At 32.6% G+C, this 13,150-nt stretch overlaps 1 protein-coding gene and 1 pseudogene across 16 annotated transcripts in view; one reads left to right on the top strand and one right to left on the bottom strand.

The window, feature by feature from the left end:
* RIMS2 (regulating synaptic membrane exocytosis 2) overlaps nt 1-13,150 on the top strand; it is a 549,058-nt gene that overhangs the window by 352,417 nt on the left and 183,491 nt on the right. For 13 of the 16 annotated variants that reach the window (XM_015593047.2, XM_015593053.2, XM_025050124.1 and 10 more), the window contains one exon: nt 12,897-13,076. The exons of the other annotated variants lie outside the window; for them this stretch is intronic. In XM_015593047.2, the coding sequence (XP_015448533.1) occupies nt 12,897-13,076 (180 nt within the window). The remainder of the gene's footprint in view (nt 1-12,896; nt 13,077-13,150) is intronic. 16 annotated transcript variants of the gene reach the window in all.
* On the bottom strand, nt 7,111-7,405 carry LOC112483567 (annotated as a pseudogene).

Raw genomic sequence — 13,150 nt, 5'->3', positions numbered from 1 at the left:
ACATGAATGAGATTACTGATTACAGGCTCTGGTATCTCTTCATTTCAATGGAAGCTAAAATCACGTGTTTTTTATATTCTATATTTTCTTAGTTTTAATTATTAATAAATAGTATGTTTGATTCATATTATTTATTCTTTCAATAAATCAACATAGAATCAGTTCTTAATCAGCTCAAGGTTGGTTATTAATTTCGTAATACTTATCAAATTCTCAACCTCAGCCTGGCTTGCCTATTTTGAAGGATACATTTCTGAATTGTCTTTTGTGCCATGATTTGGTTTGTGATCAGGAAGCTCAATATCATTAATATTTGCATTAAAGAAAACCATAGGTAGGAAAGTCAGTTTTAGAAAACAAGTTATCAAATATCTTACTGTAAAATTTGTTGTCACTTAAATTATTCCATATTTGTGACGACAGTGTATACCTACTCCTAGACAAATTGGGTAGATTTTGTAAAAATGAAGTTCTTTAATGCCTTTTTAAAATATTCTCTTTTGTCATTATCAGTTTGATACATAGAAAAGGTATGTACGTTTCAAAGCATAATAATAAAATGAACATCCATGCATCTACTACCCAAACCGAGAACCGGAATATATGGTTATGTGCCTTGCTTCTACCTGTAAGGTACTTGCCTACTGCATTCGTGTTCTCTTTCCACAGAAGTAATAAACGCTAAATCAAATTTTCGTTTTAACTTTCCTTTCCTTTGCCTTTTTAAAAAGTGATTTTGATCATTTGTTTTTACTCTGCTTACTTTCTGAGTAACCCAGTCTCTCTAACTCCCATCTCAATCCACTATGAGATTCTGGTATTGTTGAAGATATAAGGGCTTATCTAGTCATTGATCCATTCTCTTATATTTATTACCATAACATTCTGTGCTTCCTGTCTTGAACCCCTGTACCTTTGTATGTAATGCAACTGAGCACAACCACCCATTACCCTTCCATGTTATTATTTGTTGACCACTTACTTAAGCCATTTTATTCACTGAAAATTTTGGTACCTGGCTTTAGTCTTCCTGTTCATCACAGTTTCTGCTGTCAGCCTGAGTGATGTTAACATTCACCTGAATGATTTGTTTAGCACCCACTTATTTTCTTGACTGTCTCAAATTGGAGGTAATGAACTTTTACATCCCATTCTACTTCAGTCTGTCACTCCCATGGCCTTACTTTGAATCTTATCATCGCTAGAAATTGTTCTATCTTTGAAATCCTAATTCACATACTCCAATTTTTAGACCAGAAGTCCACATGGTTCTTTCTTATTCTTTTATCAAGTTACTTCTGTCTCGCTAGTTCTTTTATCTTAATAGAGAACTTGACTCTCTTGAACCTCACTTTTTCCTGTTAGTCTTCAATTTTCTTTACGTACTTACGTACCCAGAGGTTGACTCTTCTCAGAAATATCCTCAATTCCCTTGCTACATTGTTTATCTTTTACCTATTTGACAAAGTTTAAAATTAGATGAATCTCTTTCTCTTGAAGAGTAGCTTTTGAACTAAATTACCCAAATTCTTCCTCACTTACCTACTTGAGTCGAAATAACTGAACATTTAAAGGCGAAGTGAGGGTTATGAAAAAAAAAAAAGAAAGAAGGAAAGTGGCACCATCTCTCTGTGTCCAGTTTCCCAGCATAGATTTCAAGGTGGCATTTAAAATTGTGGTCTGAAAATTTACCTTTTGGGAATAAATATGTGTTAATAGCTCCAAGTGGGCCATATTTTGGTTATATGAAATCTGAAATTTTTTGAGTGGAATGAATGTAGTAAATGCAACAAGACACCCCCAATCTGTTAAGAATCAGAATCACTAGTCTCTGTATCCCAAGATTGTAAAATGAAAAATTATGAGTGCTGTCTCTTTGAAACAGACCTAAATACTAAAATAATTGTTTGCTAAACTTCTTTTACATAACTTTAGGAGAAAAATATTAGCTAATATTAGGAATCAAAACTTTTTTTCTTCTAGCCAGGTTATGCTGACCAGTACAAAATTATCTCTGATTCACTGTGTATTTTAAAACACAGTCAGCATTTAAACATATTTAGAATGGATATCATGTTACCTTTTATTAATGTCATTTTAATAGGATATATCTTTTAGTTTAATAATTATTCCTTTTATATTTTAAAATTTACCCCATACACCACTTTTTTTTCTTAGTATTTATCTCTACTTAAAACTATCCACAGCATATTAAGGAATTACTGATATTAATGGTGAGTAGCATGATGAAGGACTTTATGTAAAGATGTCATGGAGGAGACAACTAGACTATATCTTAAAGGAGGAATTATTTAGATTTATATGGAAGCAAGGTAAGATGTCAGTGGAATTTTAAAGAAATGTATGAGCAAAGTCGCTAAAGTAATAAATATCATGGTTTAGTGCTATTGGAGCATTATCCAAAAGGTGAGGAATAGCAAGAAATGAACCTGCAATGATAGAGATAGTCCCCAATGATGGATAACTTTGTATGCTCTATGCCGGAACTAAGACTGTAAGTGATAGACATACTTTGAAGAGTTTAAATTATGGGCCGGCTATAACATATTTATTTACTCTAGAATAATTACTCCAGAAATTCTGTGGATTGATGATTTGAGAACAAAGGGAAAAGAAAAAAGTGTATTCAAGTATTTGGCTTGGTCTAGTACAACAGAAACTGGGGGCCTGAACTGGGTAAGGTAGTGGATGGAGAGACAGACAGAAGATGAGAGACTTAATCAATTAAAATCAATAATACTTGGTAAATGTTGAGATTTGGATGTTGAGAGGGAGACCAAAAAGTCAAGAAATACTTCCAGCCTCATTGTTTGGGAACTGGGTGCATATGGTACCTTAACGAAGGTGGAAATGGGAGGTATTAGGGGAGGAATCAGTTTAGGCGAGAGCTTTGGAATTATTGATAGGGTTAAGGGAAACCTCTAGCAGGAAGTAAAATAAGTAATTTTAAAGCATAAGAAGAATTTTAGGTTACATAGAACAATCTGGAAGTTGATTCACTACTAATGGGAAATAGCCACAAAAACAAAAGTGAAATCGACCAGAGAAACAACTCATGATGTGAAGACCAAGGAGTTTCCTTCTGCCTTGGGAAACATTAATATTTAAGTGGTAGACAGAGAAAGAGAAGCTTCTGAAGGATGTAGAGAAGGGAGCATGAGAAGAGTAAGAAGAATAGAGGTGAAAGAATAGTTTTAAGAGGGAAGAAATAATATCAACAGTAAAAATCGTAAATGATAAACGCCCATTAGATATGTCAAGTGAGGAGTCATTGGTGACTTTAACTAAGGTGATTGCAGAATGGTGGTGAGGGAAAAAAGGCAGATTACAGTGGCCTGAGGCGTGACTGGGAGATAAGAAAATAAACATTCTGAGAGAGTGTGGAAAAGAAATATTGTCTAGGGATATATAATATCACTGTAGGTTCCTTTCTTTTAGAATAGGGAATACATCATGTGTTTATAGGCTGAAGGAAAGGATCTTTTAGGAAAAGATAGGTTGAAAATTCAGAGAAAAAGAGAGGATGACTCGAAGAAAGGCCTTAGGGGTAGGGGGATGGACTGAACACACAGATGGAGTTTGTAAATAGAAAGAAGCTCTTATTTATCATTTAGACAAGAATAAAATACATGAAAGAGTTGGAAATAGCAAGTTTTTAAATAAAATAATGTTAAATTGCCGGTAATTGTGTTTGATAGCTTCAATTTTGTTGTTGCTGTGATTCAGATTGTGATGGTAGTTTTTGAGACAAATTCCTGAGGGTGGAGGTCTAGTAGTTGAATATGATGTTTGATTAAAAATGGGAAAGTTTGGGTAAAAGTGATGGGAAATTATTAAGTTAAAATGTTTTTGGTGGTAGTAGCAGAGCAAAAGTTGGAAACCATGAATTTGCAATGTGCCAGTCTCTATGAATGTATGCATTGTGTAAGCGATACTCAGTTGCCTAGATGTGGAGATATCAGATTTTGTCATTGAACCAATTTTAGAGTTCTGATAAATGTTTGGAAGATCTGAATGTTGGTACGGGAGTGGTTTAGATGATCAATCATAGAGTCCAGGGTGAGTAAGGAAGGAAAGAAGGCAAAGAGGGTGATATATACTGGCAGGAATTGGGAGACCAAAGAATGAAAAGTATCAAATGAAGATCAAGTAAAGTGAGAGTAAGACACCTAACAGAATGAATGATTTTAATCAGAATTTGAGATATTGAAATTTAGTATTTCTGATTTTGAATAGTTTCATTGGATTCTAAGATCCATAATATTTCCCCTGAAGTATTTATGTATGTGTGGGGGTAGAGGGAGTGATACAGAGAAAAAAAAGTGAGGATCATTGAAATTTGAAGATAATGTGGTTCAAGATTATTGAACAGTTTTCTGTATGTGTGTTGAAATCTCCTAGCATTACCGTAGGAATTGGGATAAAGAAGATGGCTGACAACCAATTCCCTAAATTATCAGTGACTGAAAGGATAGTGATTGGAAGTTAGATAGGTATTAACAAACTGAATTATTAATGGATGTTACAGGTAAGTGACATGCTTAATAGAAATAAAGACATGTACATTGCGGTGAGGGAATAATGGGCCATTTATCTCTAGGGAGCCACCCTCTCCTGGATCCATGGACTATGAAATATGAAAGAATAAGTAGCTTTGCAGATGAGAGCTACACAGGAAGCAGAGTCTGCAATGTTGAGCTAAATATTTCTTAAGGTAGGAATATGCAGAAACCATTCTGTAGAAAGATTGACGATACAAGGAAGTTTGTTAACAGTGGATAAAAATTCTTGAAAATACAGCTAAAAGAATTAGAGGAGATTAAAATGATACAAAAGAGCTGAGAGATGAAAAATTTAGAGAGAAGATATTAGGGGATAAATTGGCCTGTACCTGATAACTAAGAATTACAGAGGTAAGATGTTTGAATAGAAATGATTTACCTCAAACAGCCTGCATTGTTTTGGTGCCAAATTGGGAATTGTTTTGGTGCTAGAACTGAGTAAGGTTCTGGGAAGGATCTGACCTAAGTCTAGAGTAGTGCTGAGGGATGCCATGGAGTTTGAAGAGAGGCAGTGAGTGGTATTATTTCAAGGTATTTGGGGCCATGACTAGGACCTTAGTTAGAGCAAGGATTCTGACAAATCTAGAGAAGTCATTGGAGGATGAGATTCCTGTGTGGGATATAGATTTTTTCTTACAGATGGCCTGTGTGGGAAGTAGTACTGAGAGCTTTCAATAAATGTAGTCAGATTCAATTCACACTTCCTGAGCCACCCTCCTTTTTGCCTTATTTCTTTGTATTATTATCAGTCTTCTTTTACCCTACAAGTATTTTCTTTTCCATCACAGCTAATCTTCTATTTGTGTTTTTGACTCTTGCCTCTCTGAATTTCTCTGGAAGTTTTCTCCATTAATTATTTTTGTTTCTCTTGCAATTTCAATCTCTCATGATTTTGTTTCTCCTCAAATTACTGTTGAAGTCTCCATGATAATCCCTTCTTTCTATTTTGTCTCACTCTCAAGCTACTTTTAAAAATGATTACCCCCACCCCCATCTCTTCCATGCGTCAGCACGAGTACACACACACACACACGCACACAGACACACACACACATGTCTCTTGGGTATGTATTTTTACAGATGCTTCCTTCATACCTTCATTAGTTCCTAAGCTTTAACCCTCTACAGTTTTACCTTTGCCTCCAGCACTTTATTTTAAATGATTTTCTCCATGGTTGTTATTTACTATATTTTTTATATATATTTTTTTCTTGTTGCCTCATTGCATCTGCCATTATTAATCACTTTTTTTAGCTTCTCTAATGCAGTACTATTCTGATTCTCATTTTACCCTTTGACTGCTCATCTGTCTCCTTAATTTCTTTACTATTTCTCATGTCCTCAACTTTTTTACCATGTTATCTTATATCCTATCATTGCTATGGCTTTGACCAAAACTTCTAAACCTAGAATAGTGCCTGGCACATAATATGAACTTAATAAATAATATTGAAAGAATGAATGAATCGGTGAATAGTGAAATATTAATAGACTTTTCAGATTAACTTATTTTTCTCTCTGATTGATATCTGTACAAGAATATTCAAGTTACTATTCTCTCTCAAAAATTCTACTTCTGTTAATAGTTCATCATTTTATTTTGGAGGCTGGGAATTTCAGCTTTTTTCTTTGGTTTACACATTTCTACATTTAATTCATATGGTTATTTGTCAAACATTATTGAGAGGGATAAACATTTTTGCTATCAAAGAAATTAAGCTTTAGAATCAAGAAAGCTCAATTCAAGTTCCAGCTCAGAAAATATCTAATTGTGTGACTTTGTCCAAGTTTATGTGACTATAGTTTGCTTATTTCTAAATGAAAGAGATTGGTTTATATGACTTCTGAGATTCCTTTTAACCCTAACATTTTCTTTGTATAATTTTGTACGTTGTCTATATTCTAATGCTGTATATTATATATTTTATACATTGAGATTTATAATATTTGTCATCCATACCTTTTTCTCTGCTTCTACTTCTCTTTACTACAAGTCAGACTTTTCCTTCTCTAATTAATCCTATATACTACTACTGAATTAATCTTCCTTATTTATTACTTAAAAATTACCTTTGTTCAGAAATTTTTAGTCACTCTAATTGAAAAATAAATGGATTTAATTTTCATTTAATTAAATAAAATGTCTAAACCTCTTAACCAGGCATTTAAGATCTCTATACAATGACTCCAAGCTAATTTTCTAACTAACATTTTGCCATATCCTGTTTTCTGTTATTTCTAGCATGTCCATTTGACTTTCTCCCCTTCCAGTCAGATTTATTGAACATAAAAATTTTTATACAAAGTGACTTAGACATGCTGCTTCAAAACATGATCTTTCCTACTAATATTTTGATAAATCAATCCACAAAGTATCAAAAAGAAGCTTACTCTAGAATTAATAGGAAAGTGCTCGATGCACATTAAAGAAATGGCCTACCTACTAGAACTTTAATAACTCTTTAAGATAATTACCATAGGTAAGATCAAGCCCTATGTCAAACTGCCGGAGAACTGATACGAGAAATCAAGAGGCCATTTTGCACACTGCTACCGTGATGTCATCATGTTTCTGGATAATAATATTTTCGTTATCTGATTCTAGACACACCACAGGAATATCAGTGGAGTCAGAGGTTAGCTTAGCTGCTTTCTGGGCTAGAACAGATATCACCCCAGCATGCTCCTCTGACAGGATCCCACAGAAGCCCAGATCAAGTCCTTGTGAATCTGTGCACAGGACATAAGACTCCAACAATGGACAGATTCTTCATTGTGTCCTCCAAGTGCTGCTTCAAAGTCATCTGCATCCTGCCCACTGTCCACTCCAGCCCAGGACCCCTCAGCACAATGTGTCTTCTCCACCACAGGCCTCCTATTTAAGTCTTTCTTATGATGACCACCTATCTGCTGAAATTTCTTCACTTTTCATGCATGTTGTCCATCTTTTGTACTATAGTCTTTAACATATCAATCATACTTATTTTAAATTCTCTATCTGATAGTTATAAACATCTGTGTCACTCTGAGTCCTATTCTGTGATTGCTTTTGCCTCTTGGCAGTGTGCCCTTTTTTTTCTTGCTTTTCGGTATTTTTTTAAATTGACTCTTAGGCATCATGTAATCAGTAGTGACTGGGGCAGATAGTATTTATGCTTGAAAATGTACACACCTCTTATTTGTGTGTGTGTGTGTGTGTGTGTGTGCGGTTTGCAGGGCTTAATCAATCTTCAGACTGCTACCTCTGACTATGTGATTTGGACTGATGATGAAATGACAGTTAAGGGCAGCAGGCAGCAGTGTATGTGAGGAATTTGCATTACCCCCATTCAACTATCCATGTAAAACTAATAAACCAAAAGGAAAGCTAAGTAAATTGTTCAAAGTTGATCAGTAAAACTGTTGAACATAGCACTCAGACATTCTAGGGTGACGACCTGCCTCATCACGTTTACTCATATAATACAATATCAATGCATAATTAGGTCCTTAAGAGATACATCTTTAAAATGTTTGTTATTTTAGGAAATCTTTGAAGACCTGGGAAAGGAAAACATAGGGCCAATACCTTGATGGAATAACTTGAATTTCTTACAATGACAAAACATTATTAAACTTTAACATCCACTAAAAATGGGAATATTTTTATTTAGTAAAATAGAAATTTTATAGATAAAAGGTGGTAATTATATTATGGCTCAGGATTTTGAAAATATATTTTAAAGATGTATTAGCTTACTGCATGTTAATTGTTGCTGGGTAAATAATCCTGCTTATTTGTTGTGATTTTGTTTATGTTATTTTTTGAAGTAAAATTAAATAAAAATAAAAATTATAAATATTTGATAAAATACTATTCTCAAGACATTTACATCTTATATGTTTCTGTGTGTGCATAGTTAATACTACATCTGTATTGTTCAGTATTGTATTTGTCCTTAATTTTCTTGAGGAAATTGAGATACTTAATCATTTCTTCCTGCTGTTTTCAATAATGACTATTTTTTTAAAAAAACCTCTCTAGATATGAGAACACTTCTCTTTTTGATGATAAAGTAGGCTTATGGGTAATAGTAATATATTTTTCTACAACTGTCTGTTTTTTCTCATGAGTATATGTTTTATTACCATTTTCACATTTTAGATTGTTACTAACGACTGACTCGAGATATTGCTGTTATTTTTTAGTAAGCTCATTTACTTTTAATAATCATGCAGAATTTATGTTTAACTGAACAGAAATGTTCTATAGAAAAATGCTGTCATTCCCAAGGATGAATTGATCTATCTTCCACCAAAATAATAAAATGTTTTTATTTGTACACAAAATTTATTTACCATGATTTGTTTGGTGAGTATTTTGTGTCTTGCAATTCTCTTAACTTTGGAAGCAGTGCTAAACTAATATAAACTAGAGTTTTAAAAAAGTTAAATTTGTACTATTTACATTATGAAAATTATAGTCGATAATATAATTAAATTTTTAAGTTATACAAATGTGTTATATTAATTACCCTAAAATATCTCATTTAAATTTTTATTTTATTTTATATTTATTTCTTCTATTATGTAGCTAATGCTCAGACATTCTCTTTATATCAAGATATTTTATCAAAAGTGTAATGTTTCTGCTGTTAATCACCTTACTGTATATTACACAGTATGGATATAGGAAGGCATTTTTTGCCCCAAACTTTAGATTATACTTACTGTCCTTCAGACAGATGTCCAGTTTTTTTATTTAAGATGTCAGCTTTATAGAGAAATAATTTTTTATGAAAAGAAAACATAATAACTAATTCCTAAACAGCTTTACTTTTTACAGGTGTATTTTTCAAGAAAACCTATTACATTTACTTATGACATTTTTATGTTATAAACATGAAAAAAAAGACTGATTTAGCAAGGTCTGAGTTATATTCTAGGACAATTTTTATCGACATATCCAAATATTACATTGAAACTGCATTGTGCTGGGGTTTCTTTTTTTTTTTGAGTATTTTTAGTATTCTGTCATATCTAGAGAGATACTCTACATTGAGTTGATCTGGAGTTGTATCATTGTGATGGCTGTATATAAATGGTTTTAGAAAAGAATGCACATTGGTCTCTTCTTCCCTGTTATACTGCATAACTTCCTTCTACTTTGAGAATAAGTTAAATAAGTAGCAAAAAATGAAATAAGCAGGAAGCTGGGCCACATACTTGGAAAATTTAAAAAAATTTTAAGAGCAACTATACTGAGAGGAAATATGACTCAAAATGGACTTCGCTAGATGATTATAAAAATATTTTCCCCTTAGAAATCCTCAACTAAAAATCTGCACGTGCTCTCGTGTTTTTAAAGCTGGGTGTTACAATAGTGTCAGTCAGTATGAATTAGCTGTTTGTGCAGAGTCTGCTCAACTGCACCGCTCCAAATGCTTGCTGTTGGAATTAGCAGCCACTAAATAGGGCGTAGCAATAATCTGTATCCATCCATGTAAATGACATATAAAAAAAGAAATATTTTAAACGTGTATTAGAAAGTATAACTACTTATCGAAAACAGAACTGTGACATATATTAAACCACTTTTTAAAAGACAAATTATTTACCTAAAAGAAAAGTAAATTTATAGGTGAGTGGTTCCTAACCACTTAAATGGCTAACGCTTTGTCAGTCTTGTACAACCTATGACCATCCTTTCTGATAATGTTTTGAAATGCACAAAGTAAAATAAATAAGTAGGGTTACTCAGGAAACTACTTATATTGAAATACAGACCCCAAGTTAAGAACCCTAGATGGGAACTTAAATGTTTTATGCCTTGCAAATGATTATCAGTTATTTCCCATATCACAGTTGCTACTATTCAAAACTAATTATAAATCTTCATCTTAAAATTAAAATTCACTGAGAATTTAGGTGGAAGTTGTCAAGTTTTGTATCTCAGTCCCTTAAATAACCTGCTATGAGACTGGGCATTATATATGAGACTTAGGCTTTGTTGCTTTTCGTTTTCTCAGCAATTATCTTAGTTCTTATCCAGTAAGACCTATTCTTAACTAACTGTAGGAGCAGGAGCTATCTTGACCTTCTATTGTGTTATCAAAATTTTAAATATGGTAATTTTCCATTTCCCTTAAACGTCATGGAGCATTTCAGGAAATTTCTACCTTCTTCTGTTCTTTTTATGTTTTACTTATCAACAGATATTTCATTTCACACTATAGAAATCATATAATTTATATTTATGATAAGGAGAGAAAATATAAATAAAATTTAAAAGAGACTATAGTCTTCAAACAGCTTGGTCACTAAAGAGTTATAATTTTAAAAGGATATTTTTTAAGGAGTGACCTATTTGCTTTATAAATAATGGCATCCTTATCAGGGCATAAAATATAGCAACACATTTAAATAATTCTCTGGATTTCACTCACAATTATGTATTTCAGTTATTAATAATATAGTGTCAAAGAAGTGAAAGTGCATATTCTAACATTTCCTTTTACACTTGGAAAAATTGCTTGATGGAATCACAATAAATCTAAATTTGCATTAATAAATGAAATATATTAGCCTACTTTTCTGTTTGGATAATCATAGATGTTACACAGAGTTTTGTTCCTACATATTAGATAATGAGATAAGTTTATTATTAGCTTAGGATAATAGGAATTCTGAAAATAATGTAAATATTGATACTCTCTCAAAAGTAGGTTTTAAGAAATCTAAAATATGTACATCCCTTTAATTCTGGTTATTTATTGCGATGCAGATATACAAAGATAGGTACATTAAGAATCTTTAACAAATTATTGAGCATTTTTATTTATTAAAAGAAGTGTTTTCTCTAAAATAGTTTTTCAGGAACAAAAATACAATTATGATGTTTTAAACTATCAGGTTGGCTTGTTTTCCCTCTGACAATTAATTGAAATTGTATATGTATTTACATTTAATTTTAGCTTTTGACATATTCTGAATACACTTATATAAATATACTGAAATTATCTTAAAAATCAGTCATATTATGGTACATGAACTTAAAAATATTTAAAAATTATTTGACTTATATGTTACCCTATGAATTTAAAAGTGTAAGATAATCACAAGATACATTGTAGAATAAACATAGTATTCACTTCCTAAAGTCATTTAATCTAATGTCTACTGGTCTAAAATTGTATGCCATATTATTAATTACATATGGTAAATTGTGTCCTTGCTCTTCTTATTTTTCTTTAATTGCTGCATTTTTTATTCTCAAAAATAAGATTGAGAGAATTTACAAGTCAGGTGGAAGTCCTTGATACATTAGTCTTGAGGAAGACTAATGCTTGCTTTACTGTCTGTACTATATAAGCATTTCCATTTCTGTGATTACAACTTCATGGGGAGGTAATAGTTTGATTTGATGTAAACTTTAGAGTATGTATTACTTGGAGTTCTAGATAGAGTCAAAGCTAGTATTTTTAGGTTTATCTCACATATGATGGGATTGGTGTTAGAAGACATTTATTGACCACGTGTTGGGTGTTAAAAGCATTGTGCTAGACTTCAAGGATAAAAAAATATCAATAATGATAGATTACTTAAATTTAAGTGTTCTTCTTTCAACAAGGATTAGGATTAATATTGGTTTCTTTGTGATCAAAGAGAGATATTGAACCATTATTATTTCAATCAGTTAATACCCATTCGGAATTGTATTGGTTGGCATCACTAAAGTGCATTGAGATAGATGGTATGGATTGGCTGATTAACCAGTTTTCTGTAGTGATTTTTCTTGTGGACCATATTTATATATGGCTACAGACTGTAAAGTAGCACCATTTTCTTATAACATTTTGATTCTTCTGTTTGATTCAGATATATTAGTATATTACGATGGCGTTGAAACCTTTTATATCCTAGTTACTATAATAAACAGCCCTAGGGGTTTGAGCATAGTGGTCATATGGTTTTCTTTACCCTTTTTAAAATGGTAGGAAAAGTCATTGAATTCTTTTAAAATAAAATACTTCACATATTTTACATGTTCAAATGGGAATTCACTTTGGAAAGCAGGCATTTCTGTTTGTCATTGGTTATAACTGAGCAACTCCTGTTATCTTCACTGGGAATTGCTATTAAAGGTAGATTTTGGTTCCTTAGAAATTTTTCAAGTTTAGTGAAAATTTGCTCAGAATATGTTGGGGAAGAGAAATTCTTTACATACTCAGTAATTTTAAACAATTACCTTTTCAAAACCAGTTTGATGCATCATAACCAAATAGCAGAAGGGCACTGAAGATCAACTGAGCTGCTTTTTGACTAACGTTGCAGGGATTGTGAAGCAGCAGATAGACAGCCATATCACAGATCCAGATCAGCAGAACAGCGGCCTCTCCTAGAGCGGACCACCACCCGCTCCAGATCCACTGAACGTCCTGATACAAACCTCATGAGGTCGATGCCTTCATTAATGACTGGAAGATCTGCCCCTCCTTCACCTGCCTTATCGAGGTGAAAGATAAATCAATCAGACTAACTCCCCTTTGCCCCACCAGCACACCATTTTATTTTCCCAGCAGCTAAAT

The sequence above is a fragment of the Pteropus alecto genome, unplaced genomic scaffold, assembly GCF_000325575.1.
Source record: "Pteropus alecto unplaced genomic scaffold, ASM32557v1 scaffold164, whole genome shotgun sequence".
NCBI lineage: Eukaryota > Metazoa > Chordata > Mammalia > Chiroptera > Pteropodidae > Pteropus > Pteropus alecto.
The sequence above is the reverse complement of the archived record's forward strand: the minus strand, read 5'-3'. Positions and strand labels throughout refer to the sequence as shown.